This window comes from Equus quagga, chromosome 13, assembly GCF_021613505.1.
Source record: "Equus quagga isolate Etosha38 chromosome 13, UCLA_HA_Equagga_1.0, whole genome shotgun sequence".
NCBI classification, from domain to species: domain Eukaryota; kingdom Metazoa; phylum Chordata; class Mammalia; order Perissodactyla; family Equidae; genus Equus; species Equus quagga.
Genome location: NC_060279.1, coordinates 28389278 through 28415486, shown reverse-complemented (window position 1 = coordinate 28415486; position 26209 = coordinate 28389278). Strand labels below are relative to the sequence as shown.

At 44.2% G+C, this 26209-nt stretch overlaps 1 protein-coding gene across 5 annotated transcripts in view; it reads right to left on the bottom strand.

The window, feature by feature from the left end:
- Positions 1 to 26209, bottom strand: part of LOC124250855 (carboxyl-terminal PDZ ligand of neuronal nitric oxide synthase protein-like) — a 213165-nt gene that overhangs the window by 75420 nt on the left and 111536 nt on the right. For 2 of the 5 annotated variants that reach the window (XM_046683115.1, XM_046683117.1), the window contains exons 1-3: positions 18820 to 18925; positions 17113 to 17205; positions 5635 to 5708 (exon numbers count right to left, since the gene is read on the bottom strand). In XM_046683115.1, the coding sequence (XP_046539071.1) occupies positions 5635 to 5708; positions 17113 to 17205; positions 18820 to 18912 (260 nt within the window). In that variant the 5' untranslated portion in view covers positions 18913 to 18925. Of the gene's footprint in view, positions 1 to 5634; positions 5709 to 17112; positions 17206 to 18819; positions 18926 to 26209 lie in introns of those variants that run through there. The other 3 variants (XM_046683119.1, XM_046683118.1, XM_046683116.1) reach the window with 2 other exon arrangements.

Here is a 26209-nt window from a genome sequence, read left to right as displayed (position 1 = left end):
TACTATCCTGCAAATGTGGATGCGGATGCACCCATCATCCTGCAAACTCTGACTTACGGCCCACACCAGGGTTGACTAATGACTTTTCTGATCTATTTTGAACCTTGTACATCCCAACTTCTACCACAATTGTATAGGTCTAAATCCTATAAGAAATTTCTTATGCCATTAACATTCATAGTTGCCTCCTTCCCTGATTGAACCCTGATTCACAAGAATTCAAAACCTCTGAATAGTAGGCTCAAATGAATAATATCTAATTTAACATTGACATACGTAAAGTCCTGTACTTAGGCTAAAAAATAAAACCAGAAAAATAAGGAATGAGTAAAATATCTAGATGAAAAGCAATTGCTGTGAATATCTTAAGGATTCTAGATAATAAACCCACCATGACTTAGGACCTAACACAGTTTATTAAACAAATAAGCAAACTGTAGCATGATCTAATTCTTAAAAAGATGAACGCAAAACTCTATGTTGCGAGGGTAAAATTGTGTTTCTATATTTTACACTGATAAGATAGCATCTGGGATACTGTGTTAAATTCTAACATATTTTAAGAGGAAACATTGTGTTCTGAAATTAGGAAATCTAGAAAAAATATAATGAAGAATTGCTTCAGGAACTTGAGAGAAATAAGATCTACATATTTGTCGCTCCAGAGAAGAGAGTTAGGATAAATGGACAAAAATTACATATTTGTCTTCACTTAGTGAAGAACTCTGTAATAGCAAATCCTTTCAGAGAGACAGAAGCATCCTGTAATGGAGGGGAAACTGGATGAGATGTTCACCATGGGGCTTTTCACCTCTTAAAATTTCATGATTTTAGAGGTTACTGAAGGCTCAGGGAGGGGAAGAAGGAGTCTGCTTACTGCACACAGTTACCTGTCTAGAGTGATGTCAAAGTTTTGGAAACAGATAATGGCAATGGTTGCACAGCACTGTGAATGTAATTAATGCCACTGATCTGTACACTTAAAAATAGTTAGAACAGTAAATTTTATTTTATATATATTTCACCACAATTTTAAAAAGCAACGATGATTCTGTTATTCTATGTGAGAGATGCAGAAGATTTAAATTTAAAATCTGTCCTAATAAAAACTAAAAACCTCATTACTGATGCAGTAAAGGCATTTCTTTTGAGTAAGAAGAGAGTATTTTCCCATAAAGGAGTTTCCCTAAAGTGACCGCTGCAGTAATCCAGCGTTTCATACAAGCCACAGGCAATGGGATTCTTCAGCAGCGCTACCGAATCAAACTGAGTGGTCCCTTAAGGGCAGAAAAATAATTGTACCCATTTGTAAATGTTACCATATTATCATGATGATAAACGTTCTTATTGATGATAGAAGAGGACACACACAGTTCAGAAAAAAGTCCTCTTTCATCTACCCACAGCATGTAGATATACAAATTCACACACACAGACCAAATTTAATCCATGAGAAAAGAAGTAGTACCAGGAAGACTAGAGCAACACTGGCTAAACTTATTCCCTTTGTTGATAAATGCAGCTTGCTGAATCTTCAGAGATTAAGAAGATATCTGCAAGACATCTACAGCCAGAAAGCCTGCTGTGTGGGGTTATTTTGGGGGTAGAGGGAGTTGCCCAAAGAAAAATTCACTTTAGAATTTAAAATCTCTTTGATGCCCAACCTCCCCCCGCCGTTAGAAACCATATCCCAGGGCCGGCCCAGTGGCATAGTGGTTAAGTTTGCGTGCTCTGCTTCAGCAGCCTGGGGTTCATGGGTGCAGACCTAGCACTGCTTATCAAGCCATGCTATGGCGGCATCCCACATAAAGTAGAGGAAGATTAGCATAGACATTAGCTAAGTGACAATCTTCCTTACAGGAAAAAAGAAAAAAGAAAACCATACCTCTTCTTAAAAGTGAATGAATGAAAAAAGATATCGCATACTGATACCAATTGAAAGAAATCTCTGAAAAAGAAAAACAAAGTTGGAAGACTAAGACTGCCTGATTTCAAGAATTATTATTAAGCTACAGTAATCAAGACACTGTGGTACCAGTGTCAAGATAGACAGTGACGAATGGGACAGAATAAAGAGTCCTGAAATAGATCATACAGATATGGATAACAGATTTTTGACAAAGGTGCAAAGGTTCTTCAGCGGAGAGAGAACAGTCTTTTCAAGATTCATGTGCAAAAAAAAAGAACTTTGAGCTATCCCTCTTATCACATAAAAAATTGAATCAAAATAGATCTTACACCTAAATGTGAAGCCTAAAACTATGACACTTCCAGAAGTGAACAAGAAGAAAATCTTTGTGACCTTGAGTTAGGCAAAGATTTCTTAGATATGACACCAAAAGTACAATCCATAAAATTAAAAAAACGGTAATTTGGACTTCATCAAAATTTAAAACTTCTGCTCCTCCAAAGACATTAAGAAAAAAGACAAGCCAGACGTGGAGAAAATATTTGCAAAACATATACCTGATAAAGGACATGTATCCAAAATATATAAAGAACTCTCAAAATTCAATAAGAAAACAAAACAGCCCAATTAAAAATGGGCTACAGATTTGAACAGAAACTTCACAAAAGATGTACAAATGGCATATAAGATGAAAAGAATGCTCAACATCATTAGTTAGTTATTAGGAAAATGCAAATTAAAACCACAACGAGATACTAACATACATCTATTTTGTTGTTAGTGTCATGGAGTCAACTCTGACTCCTAGTGACCCTGCATACAGCAGGGCAGAACCCTGCCCGGTCTTTTTGCACCATCTTCTCATCTTCCAGCACTATATCAAACAGTGTACCACTGCTATTCATACAGTTTTCATAAACAATTTTTTCGGAAGTGGGTGGCCTGGTCCTTCTTCCTAGTCCATCTTAGTCTGGAAACTCTGCTGAAACCTGTCCACCATGGGTGATCCTGCTGCTATTTAAAGTACAGGTGGCATAGCTTTCAGCATCAGAGCAACAAGCAGCTGCCACAGTATGACAACCGACAGGACTGTTTCCTACAAGGAAATAAACCCGGGCCTCGGCAGTGGTGGTCTAGCTTAACCACTAGACCACCAGGGCTGGCTACATACCTTTTTGAAGGGCTAAAATTAAAAAGACTGATGATACTAGATGTTGGCAAAGATGTAAAGGAACTGGAACTCTCAAACACTAGTAGTGGTACAACCACTTTGGAAAACAGTTTGGCAGTTTTGTAAAAAGTTAAACATACACCTACCATATAGTCAGTCATCCTACTCCTGGATATTTACCAAAGAAAAATGAAAGCTCATGTCCATACAAAGACGTGGAAACGACTTCGAAGCTTTCATTGTAATATCCAAAAACTGGAAACCACCAAAATGTACATCAACCTGGGAATGGCTATTCAAATTGTTATACTCATACAATGGAATACTATTCAGGAACAAAAAGAAATAAGCTATTGATACACGCAATGCCAAGGAATGAATCTTAAAAGAATTACGCTGAACGAAAGAAGCCAGGCCAAAAAAAACGTTATACTGTATGATTCTATTTCTACAAAATTCAAGAAAGCAGAAACTCATCAATAATAAGAGAAGGGAGATCAGTAGTTGCCTGGGGCTGTGGGGGGCATGAGGGAGGGAGACGGAGCAGGGCGATGTGAGGAAAAGACTACAGCTGGGCACAGGGAAACTTTCAGGGGTGACATCTGCTCATCATCTTGATTGAGGTGATGGTTTTAGAAGTGTATACATATGTCAAAACTTACCAAATTACTCACTTTAAATATGGTCTACTTTTGTACGTCAATTATGCCTCAATAGAGCTGTTATAGAAAAATAAATAAAATCAACAGCTTGCTTGGTATATGTTAAAATTTGGGAGAAAGTCCTTCCTTTCTACCAGGAAAAGGTCAGATTCAGATTCATAACCAGAGGTCGCTTTTGTACATATGTGATGCCACCGTAAAAAACAAAACCAGAAAACTGAGAAACTCTTTTGTTTTTCTTCTTCTTCTCCCCAAAGCCCCCCGGTACATAGTTGTATATTTTAGTTGTGAGTCCTTCTAGTTGTGGCATGTGGGACGCCGCCTCAGCATGTTGACGAGCGGTGCTAGGTCCACACCCAGGATCCAAACCGGCAAAACCCTGGGCTGCTGCATCAGAGTACAGGAACTTAACCATTCAGCCACGGGGCTAAAAACTCTTAATTTTACTACATGCAAATGATAAGGGTTGGTCCAGTCACATCCTTCAAGCTCAGTTCTGATGCAATCTGCTTCCTGAAGCCTTTCCTTATCACTCAAGTAGAAAGTGATGATTCCCTCCTGTGAGTCACCATAACACTTACGTTAATTTTCAGATATTAATTCAATACATTTATCCATCCACCCATCACACATTTATTAAATGCCTCATATAGCCAGACACAGGCTCGGCACTAGAAATACAAGTGAGTTGGGCATACTTCTTCCCCTCAAGAGCGTCAGAGTCTAGTGACAAAAAAACTGACTTTTTTTTAAAGTAATGGTAATACACTATAACAACAATTTCAACCAAGATTAAAAAGTTCAACAGGAACACAGAGGAAGAAATTCCTTTTGTCAGACACACTGTCTTGTACCACAGTGATTTTTCTAGGACTCCATTTCCCTACTAGACGAAAACTCCCTGAGAACAAGGGACCATGACTAACTCATTTTAGTCATCTACTAAATTCCCTAGCACATACCTGGCCATGAGTATGTTACTATGTGTATTTGTTTGAATGAATGGAAATTCCATTTCAAAGGCATCTCCTCTTTGACTAGAAGGTAGGGCCACCATGCTGCCAGCTGCTCAGTTAAGTCCCAGCCCTGATCCATTTTGTCACCCAAGGCAAGTAATGTGAGAGGAGACAAAATCAAAACTTAAATCTCAGTTCCCCAAATCCCAAAAGCATAGGCGACACCCATTCTCCCATTGAAGAAAACAGGAAGGGGGTAGGGTAGGGCTTGATCAGCAGAGATGCAGGACAGAAGAATGACGCCAGTGACTCAAAGTCCTGCCATGGGTCCCAGGAGGGCCCTGGCCTTCTGTATGGCCCAAGCTATGGGGCATTTCTCTGGCACATGGATGGAGGTCATCTAATCTCTATAGGAATCATACCAGTCTCATTGTGAAAACAGTTTCTGGGGCTTCTATTGGTGACTTTCTCCTTTCCCAGATGATCACAAACCCTTTACCACACTCAATTTCTGAAGGGGCAGAAAGGTGGAACAGACAACAACCGTGGGAAATCATAAGCATAGGGTGATGGAAAAACCCAGCTCTCTCTCTCTCTGACCAACATATAGCAACTATGAAATTTCAGTTAAGACAAAACTAACACAAAATGAAAAGGTTTCAAATTACAACTGAAAGATTTGGATTAAACTCCAAGCAGAAATCCTTCATAGTTCCCTTAGTGCAATTGAGCATAGGAATTTTCCTTTCAATCCTAAAGATAAAGTAGATTTGCTTCTTATACTTACATCTACAGAAACAACACGTCTCAGAAGAGAGAAGTAGTAGAAATTTATTTTAATATGTCTCGATCCACCAGCCCGACAGATGGCTCCAGGAGACGACAGGTGGGCCCTGTGGCTCAGGGACCCTCCCGAGCATGGCACTGGACTCTTACCTGTAGATAGGGTCCTGCATCACCAGCATCTTGCTCTCATCCCATGTCCACTCCTTTTTCTGCAATAAAAAAAGCTGTAAATGAATAAGTTAGGCTTGTCCTCCGCTACAGAACCAGGGCACACGTTGAGTGACTAATGCTTATGCAAACACATGCCTTTGCTCCCTGTCTGACTTGTTCCCTCTAAGAGGCCTAGAGTTGATTGCTCCAAAAGGACAAGTGGAAAATGTCATGTCTGGTCTGATCAGTTTCCTTCAAGCACTTTAGGAGAGTATCTCTCTAGGGAGCAGAGGGTAGATAGGAGCCAAGGCAGCCTCAGGGGACCACAGGCCGACAATAAATTAGGATTTCACAGAGAAATCGCCAAGAAAAAAACAGATTATACATTACTCCAGAGAAGTAGGAGAAGCAAGAGGAACAAAGGGAAAAGGGGGCAAAGAGGCTGTGAATGATGCTGTCAAATGCACAAGAAATGCAGACCCCTTCCTCTCTCCCTTAATAGGTAGGGGAAGCCTGGACACAAGCCTGGCAAGTTAACTAGTATATCTGCAGTTACCCACAAGAGGATATTCACTCTGGCTGTGAACCTAACTACTGTGAACACAGAGGAGACCCCTGAGCAGCTGGGGATGAAGACAGGAATGGGAATGAAGGGTGGGGAGAGAGAGAATTCAAGGGCAGTACTGGAGACGCCAGATGCTCGATCAAGTGAGTAGCACCCCAATGTGTTGGGGAAGCAATGGGATCAGCAGCTACCACATGCCCTCAGGTCCCACCCACAGGTGCAGGGACAGAGAATCCTGCTTCACCTTCACTGGCCTTGTCACAGAGGCAGTGCTGTCCAGGACAACTGGGGAAAAACACACTCATCTCGCCATGAAGGAGAGAATAGGGGTGTGGGGTGCTCGTTATCAGCAGGGCTGAAACTCCCATCTCGGTGGGGACGGTGGGGCACCTTGTTATAGGAGCCTGGTAAGGGGGAAGTCTAGGCTCCCCACTCAGCCTGTGCTGGCCTGGGTGGGAGTGGGGGCCAGTTTTCCTGTGTGTTTGGCTGGAAGAGAGTGGTTATTGTCAATAATTTTTCTGCCTTGCTAGGCTTCCCCTGTCCTCCTCCTCTGGCCTGACAGAGAGCAGGCTTTCATTGGGACATCTATAGCGCTCCCTCTGCCGTATCTGGGTTGCTGCCTCCTTCAGCTCCAAGTCTGGGATATATGAGGTGAAAAGAACACCCAGGGAACTCACAGTTACGTGATTCCTTGGGTCCCCAGCCAGTCTGCCTTCTTCCACCTCTCGGAATCTTATGTTTCTTTTATAGATAACGGCCAGGGTTGTTCAATTGTACATTAGCAGGAGGAATAGGGAAAATGCATCTATCCCACCTTCCCAAAAACGAAAGTCTGGTTTGTACATTTTTTTAAACTCCAGATGCCAGGGCTCTACCTCTTTGGAGTCACTCATACAATCGGTCTAAGGGGAGGCCCGGTAACCTGCAGCTTTAACAAACACTTCAGGTGATTCTGATGAGACCCTAGGGTTGAGAGCCACTGTTCTACACCAAAGAAAGGTTCAGCTGAAACCCCCAACAGGAGGATCTCTTTCCCACACAGCATCCTCCTCTGGAGTCTCAGGCCTGGCACAGGGGGGTGGGGATGGAGGTCCCCTGACCCTCTAAAGACAGTCAACTGAGTACGATCCATTTACCACTGTCCCTGGCCAGGGCCCACTCTCAGTGTTAGTCAATAAATGGCTGCTATGAATGAAACACTTGGAGGGGTAACAGCAGAGGATGCTCTGCTCCTGGGGGAATTGAGCCTCAGTTTTCCCATCTTCTTATTATGAGGAAAGTCTGCTCATAAGAGTCCTTGCTGCTTTGCTGTGATTTTCACAGTTAACAGCGGAGAAAGTAACTCAGGGCACCAAAAAGGCCATGCAACCGAGAAGCTGCCACATCCCTGGCCCCTTTCTGAGGAAAGCAGACTAGAAAAGGGTTCTTTCTGAGTGTAGTTGATTTGGTTTATGCTGAGGGCACCTGATGACACCAACCTTGCTAAGCTGGCCTTGACTGACTGGGCTCAGGATCAGCACCTGGCTGTCCATGTGGGAGGTCAAGTGCCCCAGAGGGGCTGGCACAGATCTGCCCAATCGCTGAGCTCCAGGATGAAAAGACCCAATTCTACCCAATCAAATTCTACCTCTCTTTGGAGAATATCAAGTCCTAGACTGAGCCTAGGCCGAGCCCCAGGAATGGTAGGCGGTTTTTGTGACCAGCCATGCATCTCTCCACTCAACTGATGGCACCGCTGAGGAAGCAGCAGCATCACCTGTCAGCCCACGTCTCCTCCCAGCCTGGAAATAAGCCTCCGTTATCAGAGGTGATCTGGGCAAGACTCTTCCTGTAACTAATACATTCATCAAAAGGAAAGAATAATGAGGCAAAATAACACAGAACAACTATTTTCTTTCTCCGGAAGACCTGAATAGGAGGTTGGAGAGACCAGGCTCCCAGGGCCCCTTGTGTTAATTCAATGAGAATGAACAACAGAAGGGTCCGCAGCAGGCAGAAAATACTTTACTTTTAAATGAGGTACCAGCATCCGTATAGACTATCCTGACAATACCCAGAAACCACTTTTCAAGTATTTTCCTTTTCTGAAAATCCCATTAAAATCCAGCCCTGTCCCTTTAAAAGTCTCAGACTAATCCTTGGATGAGTCTATCAAATCTAAGAAGAGATCAGAAAATTATCATGATAAGTCAACGGGTTGGGGGGTAGAGGGGACTCACCAATGTTTCAGCTATTCAAGAACCTAAGGCGAATATGGTTGGAGCTTTTTAACCCAATCTCCTCACCGCCCGAATGATAATCCAAGAACTTTGGAACTAAAGGGTCTCCACTCTTCCTACCCACACACTCAATACCCTTCCTACCCCATCATCTTTCAAATAAGACCCTGAGCAGTGCAGTGTCTTGAGCAAGGTGCCCCCCTAGTTAATAGCCCAGTGAGACTGGAACCAAACTCCCTGATTTTCAGACAGGGCGGGGACTCTGGTCCAACTGAGAGTCAATGTAGTATCATGAACAGCTTAACTCAGAGGGAGGCTCCACGCGTCAACTCAAGAACAACTTCATCCTTCTTCTCTCTCTTGTTCTGAAATCCTTTCTCCTATCTCCTCTACTTTTCAAACGTCCTAGAGAAAAAAAGGAAACACCACAAACAAACCACCCCCTCTTCACTTTTCTGTGTAAAAATATTCTATGGAACAAATTTTAGGGAAAATATTTTTTCATGAGAAGGGAAACGGGGAAAAAAACTAACAATCTAGCTTTACGGGATTATAAATCAAAGTTGGCTTCAACCATAGGATACGAGATGTATTACAGAGCGATAATTACCGTCAAACTCAGTTTAACTGTCTTCAGAAAACACACACAGCTCCAAGTTATACCTGAAGTCAGGTTTTTTTTTAAATGCTTGAAAATAAGGGCTTGGAGTCTTGGTAGCTGCATGAGGAAAATTCCAGTTTTGTTACCTGCTATCCTGAATTGGCTGTGGTCTCCAAGATATGCCAAGACATTTCAAGTCCAGATGGGAGCGGGAAGGAGGAGGTGGGGGAGAGGACAGGAAAGAAGGAGGGACGCTTCCCTAAGGCTGTCAGCACCTCCCTGAGCGCCTTCTAGGGAAAGAGTGCCCTTCGCAGGCGTATTTACTGCACACAGCCCAGGAGGACCAGCAGGACTGAGCGAGGCTGCTCTTCCGCCTCCATCAACCTCAAGGCCAGGCTCGGGCAGGGCCTCACCGGCACCACTGGGAGCACTAGCGCTAACAACAGTGGCAGCAATGAGGCCACGAAGCTAAGAGCTCAGGGAGACAAAGATTTTCCTCCTCACTAGGCTCCAGAAATATAAAGGAATGGGGGAAAAAATGTGAGTGGGGAGGGATTGCCTGGTGGAGCAGACTGATGCCCCAGCGGCAAATGCAAGGCATTCTGCCCTACCCCAACTCTGTATGTGTATACGTATAACTCCCTTCTCTGAATTCTTGTCCGCTTTGTGCCTGCTAAGGACACTCATGGCATTGCTGAGCCTTTTAGAAAGCCTCTGAACTAGAGTTTATTGACTCGTCTCTCTCCCCCACCAGTATCCCCTCTCCCCTTCTTTTTCTTCTCTATGAATTCCTTACTCCAAGGTAATTCAAAAAGTCAATGAGATATAGAGTAGCTTAACTTGGAAGGCTCTGCTTCCTAAATTGGCTAGTCAAAATTTTCTGGAGAAAGGAAGATGCGGTCACAAGAATGTATCCTACAGACCTCCAATTATAGGGAGTTTAACCAACCAAGAGCTCCAGCTGCTGCATTCTGAAATCCATCACTGTGTTTGCGCAGGGGCCTGGCTTCCCATAGGCTATTCCCAGCCAATGACAGAGTGTGCGGGGATACTAAGGCAGACTCATTCCCAGGAGACTCAGCAATTCTTCAAAGATGACTTTGGCTTCAGAACTCCCTGACGGCCTTGCCAAACCTTTCTCGGGCCGCACTGCAGTCTAAGAGACTTTCACCCAACCTTGCTTCCTTCCTTCCTCTCTCCTTCACTTGGAGGCAGACCCACTCTGAAGTCTGACAGCTATCCCAGCCTTTCCCAGATGCCTCCCCATTTTCTCCCACAGGCATTTAATCCTGTCTTGGCATTTGCTTCTCGAAGGACCTAGAATAACATAGAAAGTGAGAAGCTGAGAAAGGAAAGATATAGGGAAGTCATCTCTAAGCTGCTTCATTTTTTATTCTCACAAGAAATTTCCCAGTTGACAGGGGAAAAAAGTCCTTTCTTCCACTTAAGAATGTTTATATAATGCTTCCTTTACACTATCAAAATTGATCTCAACCTTAAAGATAAACATTGAGGCTCAGAGGAGTTAATTTACTTATCCCCACGGCCACCAAGTCCAGTGGTAATTAAAATCCAACTCATCTACCTCTAGACCCCACGTCCTCTTTGCTCCTCTGGGTGATGAATCAGATTTTCACTCTCCACTGCCGGGAAGCTCTTCACTTTTGACAGAGGGAGGGGGTAAAGCGGGGGTGCGGGAGTATGCTTTTTATAAGACCACTGAATGGGGTAAGCACATCCTTGATATAGGGCCCTGCTCTTTCCTTTATCTAATGAGTGCAGATGTCAAGTCCTCCATGGAAAGTTACAGCCATTTTGTGATTTGAAAATCTCCTGGCAGGGAACATTACCCAAGGAATTCGTTCAGAGGTAAGTCTGCCTGGAACAGTGCCAAGAACAGAAAACAGAGTCAGGGATAATTACCACAGTGATCCACCTCCTTTTGGAACCTAGAAATGGATGTGGCGTCTTTGAAGCCCTTCCCTAGGAACCCAAAGTGGAGGAAGAATTTGCATTGACATTTTTGCCTATCCCTACTGGAAATTACCAGTAGGTACATCACAAAGTCTGCCAGCTTCACCGTTACTCATGTTCCAGGCAGCAATGGTGACTTCTCAAAAATTAAAAATAAAAAAGCCTTGCAAAGGCCATATTAACTTGGCTTGACAAGTTCACCACGCTTCCAGATAGAATAGGATTAGCCTGAAAACATAGCTATCACCCACCTTCAGGGACAACTTATGGATAAAGAAAACACATTTCACAATTGAAGTGCTAGTAAATCCTCACACAGTGCACGCAATTCCTACTATGCCTATCTTAAAACTAGCAGAAAATAAAGAAGGCCTAGAAACATAACATAGTAGAAAGAAGACTGGACTAAGTTTAACCCTGGCTCTGTCAGTAACTACCTGGGTGGCCTCAGGGCAGTCACTGGGCCTCTCCTGTCCTCTGTCACCATATCTAATCACTTAGGGGATCAGAGTAGATTATTTCTAAACTTTTTCCTAAATTTTGGTTCTATAATTCTAAGTGTCTCCTTTTCTTACCCAATTAGATCTGAGTTCTGTGTTTCCATAGTAACTAACACACTCTTCTTTGGGCAAGACAGTAGTTTACTTGCCGTGCGACGGCCCAGTGACAGTACAGGCTAGAAGTCAGAGACCTTGGATTAATTAATTAAGCATTTCTTATAAAGTAGCTTTTCTCTAAAGGAGCCTGAACAGATTCATACACATACATAGCAACATGGCAGTGGGAAGAACTCGCTTGGGATTTGAGCAAGACAGGCGTGGTTCAAACCTTGACTTCACCACTGATGGGACCTGAGTTCTTGGGCAGGTTGCTCAATCTTCTTTGCAAAATGAGCATAAGAATGGTACCTACCTCACAGGATGGTTGGGAGAATCTAGTAAGTGTACAGTGCATCAAACAAGGCCTGGCAAACGCCAGGTGCTCAGTATCAGTGCTAGCTATTTTTGTTAGCTGTCCTGGTTATCATCTCAGGGTATAATTACTTTCATCAGTCTGCTCCCTCTGGTCTTCTACATTCCCAAACAGGTGAAATAGGATTGAGAGAAGACACGGTCCCTGCCCCTAAATGCTCACAACCTATGGGAGAGAGATAAATAACCACAATGCAATTTTATAGGAGCTGTAATAGACCTATGTATGCATATAGCGCCATAAAAATAATTAATTTTGCTGGAAAAGGTCCATGACTAATAACCCTATGCATCCTACCCACTTCCTTGAACATGGTAGACGCACAATAAATATTTGTTAACGAGAATGATGAAGCCTTTCTAGAATGCTGCCTTAAGGGATCCCAACAAAGTTATTGGTTTATAAGAGAAACCACATGAAACTGAGGCCCTTTAGCTCCTTCAGTAGAACAATCCTTTGAATGAAGTTCAAGACTAATCTTTCTTATTCAGACATGCGCTCCCTAGCAAATGGTGCTATAGTGTGATTCCAGTATTATAATAAATAATCATTATTATATACACAGAAAAGATAATTACTTGGGCTTAGCAGGGAATTGAAGAAAATGCACTGATTGAGAGACATCAAAGTAAAGCCAATTATTTTAGTAGCTGCGTTCACACCACAAACACAACCTAAGATTCATAAGGAATTTGAGATTCATTATCTGCTGGCATCAGTTCAACATGGCAGCATTTTTAGACACTTGTTAATATAACCAAAAAGATGTCTTCTTACATCTCAGTGAGAGATGATCACAATATATTTGGCTACTGCCTACACTAGAATAAAGCACCTGAAGATCAGAGTCACTGAACAAGTCCTAAACATAATGCCACAGAGGTTAGCAATTTCCACTGAGGCCTTTCCATGCTTGGGAAAGGCTCTCATCCTTGTTTTTTTAAATGGGCAGACTGACAGGAGGAGAAAGAGGGAGAAGAATACGACAGCCAAAAGTAACAAACTCAACTACATATAATCTAATTGCTATTATTTCTTCCTGGTTTAATGACATTATCATACACAAATTGTGTTCATTCATCCAGCTAGCTAACAGGCACAATAAATGAAAACACACTGTATGTGACAGGTGCCCAGGTAAGTGCTGAGCTTAGGAAGATGGCCCTTGCCCTTAAAACACCCTCTGGAGAGCAGAGAATTCCTATCAACATGCTTCTTTCCCCATCCAGGAGGCATTCGCCAGTCAGGGACAGGCAGCGGAGGGAGAGGAGGCTCGGTGGCTACTTTGGGAAATGTTTGACCTCAGAGGATCCTGTCTTACCCTAGAGGATGTGGAGCCAACAACATACCAACCCATTTGGCCTCTGGGGTCTCCTTTTGAGACCAGTAGGTTCTCCAAGACCTGAATAAGTACAGGTGACTGACACACACACACACACACACACACACACACACTGAAAAGCATGGTTCCAGAGCTGGCAGTTCAAGTTCTCACCTAATCCAACACTTCATTATCTAGTTGAAGCTCAGAGAGGCAAAATCACTTGCTCAGACCCACACAGCCGGAAGGGAAGACCCAGGACTAGAACCCAGGTCTCATCTCAGTCGAGGGCTCCTTCTGGCATGTGAGACTGACCCAGTGAAAATCAGTATGTCTGCAGGAGGAGGGGACTAGTCAACATTTTGACCAACTAGTGCAGCACAGGCACTAACTAATCAGTAGAGAACGGCAGGCTGCACGTGGTACTGGTGCCCATGGCTGACTATCAGCCAGGACCGTTTCTACACCTACAGCTACATGGCAAGAGTGCTGGTTCTTAACCTGACCAGGACAGCCATCACTGAAATCTGCCGACTGCTCCATTTCCTTGCAGACAAGTGTGGCTCTGCTCTCATCAACTCGCAATTCTATAAACAGAGAGAGACACACAGAGACAGCAAGAGACACAGAGAGAGAGACACAGAGAGAGAGGTGGTATCAGCACTCAGATACCAGAGGACAGTCACATGGGAACAAGATGACAAAGAGGGTGATTGCTGTTAATGTGCATTCATCTGTCAAGGCGGTGTAAAATGAAAGCTGTGATTAAAGGCATTATCCAAATCACAGCCCCGGCCCTGAAACGGACACCAGGCGTGGGTGGGGAAAACAAGACAGGAGGCTCCCCTTTCACAAGCCTGGCATGAGAAGAGTCAGATCTAGGAAAGACCTGTTAGATCACCTCTTTTCTGGGCCAGCTGGAGGGTGAACCAACACTGGAGATTAGCAGGGATGGAGTTTCAAAGTGAGTCACAAGGTCGCACGGACTCCCTGGGGAAGACGCTTCTCCAGCTCAGCTTTCATTTCCTTAATGGAAGGAGGCTGGCTTCTCTGCCAGGTGACACCTCAGCACACAGCTGTCCTTATGTGTTGTGTGATCTTGAGCAAAACACTTAGACTCTCTAACCTCAGTTTTTGACATGCAGAGTGGGCATTACACTGCACATGGTACACGATTCATGGGGGACAGATGGGAAATAGGACTGTCCCCTAAGGGCAAAACTATGAAGTCACCCCATAATGGATCAGATCAGAGGTGTACTAACCCAAAAGGGACAGAAGCAGCCCCAGGATAGCAGGCCTTGAAATCTAACCTATTCAAAAGGAAACAAAGATTATGTCGCTGAGAAGTACACTGGGGTGCTGGGGAGATGTAGGGATTGTCAGCCATGGAAGAAGAGACAGGGGTCAGAGAGTCAACGAGGCAAAGGCTGACTGAGTGTCCAACAAACTCCAGGGACAGCATGTGCCCAACAAGGCTACTTTGAACATCCAGTGGACCCATTTATTGTGGAGCCAGAGGCCAGGAAACATTCCTGTCACACAATTAGCTGACTTGCTCCATCTCTGTGCTCACACGACAACCTTCTAATATTCTGCCTTCTCACATCACTTGCCTCCGACAGACAAAAACGTGCTTGTCAGGCTAAAGTGGGGATCTGGTCTGGGACACCATTTCACGTCTCAAAGTGAATAAAGAAACTGGCAGTCTAGCTTATACATCAGGCTCTTTTGGGCTTTGTCAGTGTGAGTTAGCATCCTAAGGCTCATAGCTTCGAAATTGATGAGTCGGGGTTTCAGACTCTGAAAGGCTGACAGCTCAGCTGCTGGTGAGGGAGCAATTCAGTGAGGAAACTGTTTGGCTGTTTCCTGAGGTGACTGGGTGCCATGAATGCTGACCAAGTGAAGCGTCCACAAAATTTTCCTAGCAGGACTGATGAAGAGATGAGTGATAATGGGCGTGAAAGCATCTTGGAACCTGGAAAATGCCCACAAATCTCAATGATTTTATCAGTTGGTACAGGACAGCACTGAGCTGCCAGTCTCCCCTCACGTGAAGGGCTGAGTAAAGCTATCTGACACATGTGACAAAAGCCAAGCTGGGATTCTGTCTGGCTCCCTGAATCATGAGCCTGGGTTGCACGGGCCCATCTTTTTTCTCTGAGGATCTCTCTTGCTTTTCCATTTACTGTCATCATCCATAATTTCTTTAACTGGGGCCCAGGGACTTCATCTACCTGACAGGCCTCAGCTTGCTTCAGCAGCTCTCCTGCTCAGAAACTCCTGAGGGAATAATATTCTAAAGATTGTCCCATGGCTAACCACTGTGTGCATGCACGCAAGGTGGGGGAGGGGTGGAAAAGATACCTCAGGGTAAGAACAAGATGGGGACCATGGTCCCCACAGCGGAGGCTTATAAAGTCAAAGATATTTAATAAGCAATTACAAATTCCCTACAATGTGAATTTTGAAGGAGTTAGTTCTTTATAAACAGTATACCATATTCTATGTTTTTCCTAATACTTTCAACTTCATAGCCATGAAACACTTTCTAGACCATCCCTAAAGATATTTAGGGAACGTAAGAGAACAAGTTTTGGTTTAATATAGGGGAGACCTTGGTAAATGCCCAGCCGTCCAGAGATAAAATGGGCTACCTTAGGAAGCAGTCACGTCCCCACCACTGGTGGTGTCCAATCATGCACTGGGTAAGGTCTTTTGCAAGGAGGATACAGAGAAGATTTAAACCCTTGAATTAACAAGACAACTACCCCTCAACATCCCTCTCAACCACTTGATTCTCCAAGTTTATGTTGTCTACTATATGTGTTTCTCTTTGCCTTCCAGAACCCCTAGACTCAAGGTCTGCCGTGAGTCCCATCTGAATTAAGAGCATCTTAGTTTTGGAACCAAAGGCAGCTCAAGAGGTCTATATATTACTATGTGATGGTGCTACCATCAATAAGTATAAAACAAAGTCATCATAAATAAAAAAGGCATCAGCAGAGTCAAGAAACAAATTTAAAAAAAAGACTCTCCTCACATATCCTCAACCAACCAACCTCTTTTCCATTTCTTTTTGGAAACATACACTCCATCCTCTGTCCATTATGCAAATATAGCCTTTCCCAAGGGTTAACATCAGTTTCCCCCAACACATAAAATTAACACCAAACAGCCAAGTGTTTAAACAACATATGCTCACTTGCTTGTCTCCCCCCAACTCAGAGGAATGCCCACAGTATGGATCAGTACCACCCGCCCCCCCCCAACCCACCCCCGCCTTGGCCATGCCCCAGCCTTCCCACACACTGAACAGCAGCAGTGCCTGGTTCTCAAGGGACTATTTAAATAGATGGGCTGTAACAGGACAGAGGAACACGCAATGGGGCTGGATGCCACCTCAGGTGGGACCAAGGGTTGTTCCTGCAACAGAAGGGGCAGCTGTTGAGGGAACCTCCTCTTGTCCACTCCCCTGCCGAACCCTATTACTTGTCATCACTTGAACTTAAAGTACTTCCCAAGATCAAGACTCAAAGGTAAAGGTATCAAAGTAGGGGAGAGGCTGAATGCAGGGATGATAGGAGATGACCCTGTCACCCATAGGACACCAGAACTGATTGAGCCAATCGGCTCACTAGGCCATTGGCTCTGCCTCACTCTCTGCTCCAGCTGCAGCCTCTCAACACTGCTGCTGGTCAAAGCAGACCACCTCACCAGATAAAGAAAGGATTCTGTCCAGACAGTGGCCTAGAAGGAAAAGGCATCCCACACCTAGCTTCCCCACTTCCCTCTTCACCCCTGTTTCAGGTTCAGAACCACTTACCTTCTTTTTCTTCTTCAGAATCACTTTCACTCCATCCACTGAAACCATGATGCTCACTTTCTTCTTCTTGATATTCTTGGCTTTAAACTCATACTGCAAGGGAAAAGAGAACAGAGAAGCTCATTCCAATTAGATCAGTGCATCTGCACGGCTCCAGCTAGTTCATGACCTGGAAAAGAGGGCCACAGACGAGTCTAGGAAGCTGGTACAGTTCCTGGGGACATGGAGCACCTCAGGGGACAATAACAGCAGGTGGATGTCTGTAGGCAGGGGATCATGCAATCTTTGGATTGGAACAGGGACTCTGAATGATCATCAGTTTCACCAGTGAGCCATCAGGTAGGACCATAGGAAAGGACCTAACCCACCCTAATAAGATAAAAATGGAGTCTACTTTGAAAATCTCATCAGAAATCCAGAACCCTCCCTTAATAACTCCTTCTGGCCATTTAATGACTTTGTCAGGCAAGTTTTCCTTGTGTCTACCCAAACACTGCTAAAACTCTATTTGATCCTCAATAAAGATTAAGAAAATTTGGCACCAGTCTTCGATGAGGGTTTTTTAATACACTAAAAGTATGAATTCTAAGTTATTCTCTACAAGTTCAATTGCCAAATTCCTTTATCTGTAGGTCAGTCTCCAAGTCTGCCCACAGCTCTGTTAGCCTGAAGGTTTTGGAGACAGAATATTCCAGAAAGGATGTGACCAATGACAGTTATAAGGGAGGGCATTACCTCACAACTCCTATATTCTAAACTCCTATCTGCAATCCTGAACAGGGCTGCTTCAACCATAGTCCTACACTGCTGATGACTTCTGGCCTCCACCTCGATCTCAGATATTCTTTTATTTGTTCATTCATAGCCATTTCTTATGTTTGTAAAGATAGTCATAACTAGCAGTATAATTCTACATTTTCCTCACTGAATTTCATTCTGAGCACTTATCCAGTTTATTAAAACCATTTTCCTCTGGTCTTCATCCCTGTGTCACCACCTAACAAACTTACCTGTTGAGCTCTCTAATCAATCATCTGGGCTACAGATTAAAAAGTAGTAATACAGGACTCAGAGCCAAGACCTCCACTCCAACCCACAGGCCCTCTTCTCTGGGACCTTTCATTCTCAAGACCTTCTCCCACCATACCACCATACCCCCATACCAAGCTCGGGTAGAGGCATCCAGCTCCTTGCCTGTGCATCTAAACTCTAATTATTTCTAGTTAGCATGTTGATAGAATTAAACCTAATCCATCCTAAAGACATGAAAACATAACCTACTTTGAAAATCTCATCAGAAATCCAGAACCTTCCCTTGGCCATGCCTTTTAATACTCTGATTTTAAGAACTCAACTCAGAGCCTCCTACCCTGTCTACATTCCATCCTTTCCACTAAGATCTCAACTGATCTTACTCTGCTGCACAGAGCCACGCTGATGCCTCTTGGCTGCCTGCTTCTTAGAGACAAGGACACGACCCAGCTAACTGAAGTAAAATATTTTTCTTTATAACATCAGGGCAGGCTCTGGTTTACAGCCGATCTGAGTTTCCAGGTGATGGCAACATACGTCACCCCGAGCCTGTGGTCACTTTGCCCAACCTACCAATCGCTCTACCCTGTCAACTACCTGCCCTTTTTGCCAAGGGCGACTAAAAGAAAAGCAAACCAGAACAGCAGACACAGGAGAAAGAGAAGAAAATTCAACCTCAGACTCTGCTTCAGAGTCTGGAAACCCAAAGCCAATTAAAAGTAACAGAAAAGGAGAGTGAGCGCATCTGACAGACGGGAGGAGGAGCATTGTTAGTACTGGAGTCTGGCTCACGGGACCTCAGTCATGTACCAAATTCCTCTCTAGGTTAGGGGCCGTGAGCGGGTGCAGGCTCGAGTTGGGTCTGATTGGCATGCACTTCAGACATGCTGCAATCCGCAGTGGGTCCTGACTGCAGCATTCTGCTCAGGTGCACGGCTGGATGAATTGAAATCACCCCCGGCTGGGAGAGCCGGCAGAAGAACCTGCAAGTCGGCCGACTTTGGCCTGATGCCGACTGGGAGTGGTGAACCGGCCACACTTCCTGACCACACCTGCATTTTCCTCCGCTCACAGGGGCTTTCAGTAAACACAACCTTTCAGCTGTGCCCCCCTGGGAGACAAGTCACTAAAATCAGGGCTGCTCCTGCTAGTCAAAGGAGTGCAGAGGGGTGCGTTTTGATGAACTCAGGTGGGAGCTAAGAGCCTAAGAGTCCCAGAAACACTCAGAGGTGGACAAAATGTGTCCTAGACAGGTCAATCCTCGACTTTCATTGTCTTTGGTCTCTTCCAGTAGCTTACTCTCACAAGCCCCACATACTTCCTTCCTCCCCTCTTCTAGCAACAAAATCCAAGCAGCAAATATGAAGTACCCAGCTCTGCAAGGCACTATGTCATTCTCCCAAACCTAGTTTTAGAGAGCATACTGCCTGCTAAGACTCAGATAATCTGGTATTTCCAGAAGAATCTTGTAACTGACCATCTCTCTCTCTCGTTTGGTCTACCTCCTCCAGTTGGTTTCACTGTCTCTGGAACCTTTTTTAAATCAAGATCCGCCCCACCCCACACAAAAGGCTGGCAAGAGGTGCCCAGCCAACTCCTCGCCTGCATATCTGAAACCTTATCTATTTCTATAGTTCATGTTTGACAACCGTGGCCATGCCTTTAATACTGTGATCTTAAGAACTCAAAATGCAACTAAACTTTCTCTTTGGAACTGGAAAACAGCCTCTAATTCAATCGCCATGCACATATTTCCAGACGGTTCTTATAGGGTCTGTGGGCACAGTGACTACATGGAAAAGTATGACCAATGACTGCATTAGAATCTCAGGGACAGTGACAACACAGGTGTTTCTCCTCACAACAGCTGGTGGAATGCTCTGGAGTGCTTCAAAATGAAGAGGGGCAAGAGAGGCATGAAAAAGGCCCCCAGGCCCCGTTACAGCTGCCAGTACTGCCTGAGTGCTGTTTATAAGGGCTCTTGGGTTGGACATACTCTGTATCTACTCCACCTGCCTGGTGGCCAGATGTCCCCAACCCTTTCCAACAGAAGAATAAGGACAGAAATTGCAGTTCTGTTGCAAACTATGGAAATGAAATCAAGTATCCGAAAATGTTTAAACATTTATTATCATTAAACCATTTGTTTATATGGTAATTACACTTCACTTGGACAACCATGTTGTTGTGCTCATTGAGGGGAGAGAAAACGGATTTGGAGACAGGGGAGATAATGGGAGCGACCAGGAGAACAGAGAGAAGGGACTTGCGGGGACAAGCCCGTCCTTTTCCTCTAGACTGTGCTGCAGCGGGCTCAGGAGGAAGCATCTGTGTTCCACAGCACAGGAATCTAGTCTGTTCAGGCTGTGCCAGGGGCTGAAGAACAAACAGGACTGCTGGTGCCACCGTCTGTGGCTCAGGCCAGCCTCCCACAAGGCCCATGCCAGCTCTGGGGTCTGTGCCAAGAGGCCTGGCTCTTCCCCCAATGTGGCCAGACTGACCTGATACATTCACTTTGCTAGCCAGAGCCCCACCAGCAAGGACAGATTAAGCCTTCCAGGACCTGACCTTTTAGAGAACAAAATAATACAAGTCCTGGAAAACTAACCACTGACTAGAAAGGCCGAGGTACAGTGGCTGTGGCTGGGGTTCATAAACAGAGCCTTGGGACCCTGTATTGGAATAGCATCCTGGAACTTAGTGTGCTGTGCCAACCAGCAAGGCCCACATCAGGAGGCTGAGTAGACAGAGGGGCTCAGATCCAGCAGGAACCAGGACTAAACACCCAATGAGCGACATGAGTAAGAACATTGGCTGGAAGTGAGGGGGCCACTGACAGAACAGTATCTCCTGACTCCCCAGTACTTCCTTGTCCTCGACTCATGGAACTGCCTCCTAATCCCATATGTCTCAGTCCCAGCCACTGGGTCTGCAAGAGGAGGAAGCAAGAGGTCTGCAACAGCTGAGTGCATTTAATGAAGGGACTAGACCAGTCCTGGGCTCGAGGCTGTGCTGCAGAAATAGAATAGAATGACTTTCTTAGGAATCAGGGAGAAGGGTTAGGACTATCCTCCCCGTCCCCCACTCCCACCCCCACTTGATCTATTTTCCCGAGAATGTCTAGCACCCTGAAGAATCCCTGGATTCTTTACAGGAGGCTTGATTCCTCAGTCATCTTGGCTACAAACAGTCTGCCTAGTGATGCACTAACTCACCAGCTACACAGGAAGCTGGTCCTCGTTCTTCACCGTAACATTCATTTTGCCCAGCTCCTTCCCACCGTCCCCACAATGCTTACAGTTACGCGTTAACATGCTCAGAGGCGACTTCACCAAGAGAGGAGATTCTGTTTGCGAAAGCAGACAGTGACGCTCTTGGGGGCAAGTTCTCAGCTTATATTCGGCCGTGTTCGCTACCTTTCTAGAATGAGCCTCATGGCTTTGCTTTCTGGGAATGATCACAGGAAATTTAAAACTGAACTCAGTTAGTGTCTTCGGGCATTTTAATCACATTCTGTCTGTGCTCTTGGTTTCATCAGCACGAACAAATCTCCAGAACAAAACTGCAAGCACTTCAGTCAAAGGCACTGGCATATCAAGGGTTTGCAAGAAGTTCTTTTGCACTTATCATTTGAAAGTTTAATAACTTAAGTAGTAAGATACAAGATCTGAGTACATCCATGTTCATAGCAGCATTATTCACAACAGCCAAAAGGTTGAGGCAATCCAAGCATCCACTGATGGAAAAATGGATAAACAAAATGTGGTATATACACACAATGGAATATTATTCAGCTGTAAAAAGGAAGGAAATTCTGACATATGTTACAACATGGATTAAATGTGAAGACATTATGCTAAGTGAAATAAGCCAGTCACAAAAGGACAAATATTGTGTGATTCCACTTATATGAGGTACCTAAGGGTAGTCAAATTCATAGAGACAAAGTAGAATGGTGGTTGCTAGGGGCTGGGGGGATGGGAAAATGAGGAGGTAGTGTTTAATGGGTAGAGAGTTTCAGTTTGGGAAGATGAAAAAGATCTGGAGATAGATGGTCATGATGGTTGCACAATGTGAACGTTGTACGTGAATGCCAGAGACCTGTACACTTAAGAATTATTGAAACAGTAAACTTTATGTTATGTATATTTCACCACAATAAAAAGATACAAAATCTGAAAACATGGTATAACAAACACATTTCTGCTCACAACAAGGCCACTTTAATTCTGCTTGCAATAGTTATTTCTGTCACTCTCCCACATGCAAGTTAAACACGCCATGCTTCTCCATACTTCCATGTAATTGCGTTTGCTATTGCCTATGCCTAGAATGCCTTCCCCCCACCATCTGCTTGATGAATTCCTGCTTATTCTTGAAATATTTACTCAGTCTTCTCCACAGCAAAGCCTTGCAGGTCAACTCCCCCTTCCCATATCCTCCCACAGAGTTGCGCCATCAACTTGGTTACTACAGCAATACGCAAGCCTATATTATCACTCACCATTGATGGGTTGTTTATTTCCCACAAGGCAATGCCCCCCTTGAGAGCAAGAAATATGACATATATATTTGTACCCAAGAAAATAGCACCAGGACACAGGACAGTGATAAATGAATGTCAAATAAAATAATGAACACAGTTGACAGCGGTTATTCACAGAGCCTGAGAAAACATGACACTGTCCACAAGGGTAAAAGAATCTTCCAGAAGTTAATTAATTAACAACTTATTAAAACCTGGATTCTATTCCATGGGCATAAGGACTTTAAGAAGATCTGACTTAAATTCTTCCATACTCCACAACACACTGCTAAGGGCTTTACCTTCTGTTTGAGCCTTACTTAATTACATGGAATGATTTAGAGTGTCCGTTACTGGTCAAGGCTGATCTCAATCATCTTATAGCACAGTTAGAGGTAATGAATGGGGGGTGGTCATGCAGACGAACCTCTGGGCTACCTAGCTTCCCTAAGTTCCAGCTCCTGTTCCTATGGAGCCAGGATCTGGGGACAGGGTGCCCAAGAGCCACGGCAGTCCCTGACACTGTTGTGTAGCTCAGTGACTTGTACTGTTCATTCACGTGAAACCTCAGAAATGGGAGCAAGACAAAGACCAAAATTGGCACTGAATCCAAATTCTAGAATATCCAGGAGGCTTCTCGCAAATGCTAGGTAGAGACATTTAGTTCCTATCTATCATCCTCAAGGCCAGCATCACTTATGTTAGCAACAGATATACCACTAAAAGTTGGGTATAAATAAAATCTTTATACACTGCAAAATACATAATAGGAAGTAGAGGAGGTACTTTTTAAAGAAAGGAATTTTCATTGCCATCGTAGCATAAATGCAGAACTTAAGTCTTTCCCTAGTTCTGTAGACTAGGAGATCTAAAACCCAAGTTTCAAATACTATTTGGGATACCTAATAAAAAGGCAGAATCGCAGACCCAGCCCTTAGAGATGCTCATTCAGCAGATCCGGAGGAGGGCCAGAGGCAGGAATTCTTTGGATGCAGGCAGTAACATAGATCACACTGTTCAGAAACAGTCCTCTAGGCCATAGAGCCATATTCCAAGAGCTCTCACATATTTTCCTTTCATCTAGAATTGCCTTAGAGGAAATCAATGTGTCTTGATCATATATGTCCTATTTTTTCTAGAAGTATAGATACTATTGTAACAATTAAAATACAGATTCTTATAAAAGCACCATTGCTATTGGCTGTCATCCATTTTGTAAATCAAAGGCTGCTAAAATTATAATTACTATGTTGGGAGAGAATTCTGCTGGGTGGTTGGTATCAAGTAGTTATATATTTTGTAACTCTGAAATGTTTCATCAACAAAATTTTAGAGGAATCTTTGTGTTTGAAACATTTGGGGCCACAAATGTTGACCAAACACTTCATCTTATGGATGAAGAAGCCACTGCCCAAAAATGGTAAAAAAAAAAAAAAAAAAGTTCTCCAGGTTCGTTAGCAGAAAACACAAGCCTGGAACCCACATCTTCTGACTCTTGGCCCTGAACTCTTTACGTTGCCCAACATCTGATTTTTTTTTTCACTGACCCAGAATCCTGGCTCCAGGAAATAAAATTATTCCTCCATTCATTCAATACATATGTAATGAGCTCTTTAATGTACAGGCAACCCCATCTTATAACAGAAAGCAAGAAAAGGAGAAAAATCTTATTGGAAATTAACTTCGTAGGCTCTGGAACATTCTCAAGCTACTCAATGGAAAGTCTGCAATCTCCCCCCAAAATCTTTCCCACACTAATCGCACTGGCTGCCCTCATTTCCCTTGTTGCTTCCTACCCTGTTCCACACCCAGGGACACAGTCGATTATGACCTGGGAAGGGTACAGAATGCCAATGAGTTCAGAAAAACATAGTAAAGAGGCCCTCGGAATGTAAGGAGGGCTTCAGGGCAGGAAATATCCAAGGTCATTCTGCTTGGAACATTGAGAAGGGGGAGAGAGGTTCATCCAGACACAGATGTTGAGTGGGAGGGTGGCACTGCCACAGCGTCAGGAGACCAGCATGATGGTAGAGGGCAAATTAAACAGGCCCTCGGATGGCAGACAGCGGCAGCCTTAAGTGCAGGCAATTTCAGGCTGCGCACTCAGGGGAGCCTCTGAGCGGCGGCTGCTCCCCGCGGAGAGGAGACGAGACAGGCCGTGGAACACAGCCGTCACTTTTTCCAACTGGGAGCATGCTGACAGGTCATAGGGAGCTGAACAACAACCCACATGATTAAGGGGCCCAAAGGGGTGATTTATGAACCAAGATAAGGACCACGACTAATAATCCACTGCTTTCAGGCTGCTTTTCCCTCTGCTAGCTCTTGCGGCACATTAAAAACACGTTTTGGAACCTTTTTCTTTGAAGTGAAAACAGAGGCATAGGTGGGTGAAAAGCCAAAAATAAAACAAAACACACCCCGACTATGACCAATTCTATCCTTCTCCTCTAATGTCTACCCCAGACCCTCCTCTAAGCGGTTAACACAGTCTCTCATGTAAGTAGGAAGACAAGGGACATTAAAACCATCTTCTAGAGGAAGAAAAAAGACACCCCAATGCTTAAACAGTATAATTAATATCTACACACACATGACTAGAAGGAATAAAAGTTTGCCAGTATTTAGTAGAGTTATGAATCATGGGTTTAGGGTTTTCTTCCTCAAAAAGGGTTATGAGACAAATGATGAATCCTTCTGTCTTTCTAAGGCTTGATTTACTTCTCTTCAAAAGAAGGCAATCAATCACGTTTTGGGACCTCCCCGTACCCCTTACCATCCACCACGCACATCCCCACACTCCCTTTGTAAAGTTAAACGAAACAATTCACATCACGTATTATGGAGTCCCCTGAAGAAGTGAGCTTGAACAGTGATGCTGTTTCATATCAATCATTTGCAGTCTTAGCTCTGTGACCTTGGGCAAACCACTTAACCTCTCTGGATATCACTCTTCCTTCCTGTGGAATGAGGGTATTGGGCTAGATTCTGAGAACTTTCCCAGCTCTAAATATGACTCACTGTAACACAAACCTCACAGCCCTTGTAGGAAGAGTTAACGGTCAGGCACACTTGAGGAAGGTAGGGGAAAAGGTACAGCGACAAGGAAGTGGTTTCGTGAGGCCAGGAAGATCCCAGAAGCAAGGGAAGGGAATGGAAAGGAGAAAGGATGCAGACAGATGGGGAAGCGTTCTCAACTAGAAAATAAATTCTCAAAGTAGGAGGGAGTTACATTCTTTAGAGTCTGAAAAAAGGAAAAAGCAGAAGGGCTGATGGCGAACACTATCTTGGCACCAGCACCGAGGATTCTGAAAGGAGAGAGACTGGAAATGGGAAACCTAGGAAAGACCAGGAACGTATATCAAGCGTTGGGTTGTAAGAATAAAGAAAAGGCCTTGAAGAAATCACTGTACAGACCCAGAAGCAGGATAAGAAAATGCTTTCAAAATCCCCTGCCTGGAAACAGTAGCAGTGCTTTCAACAATAACAGCACAGGTGAGCACAAAGGATGTGTTAATATTGAAAAAGTCTACTTTGTTC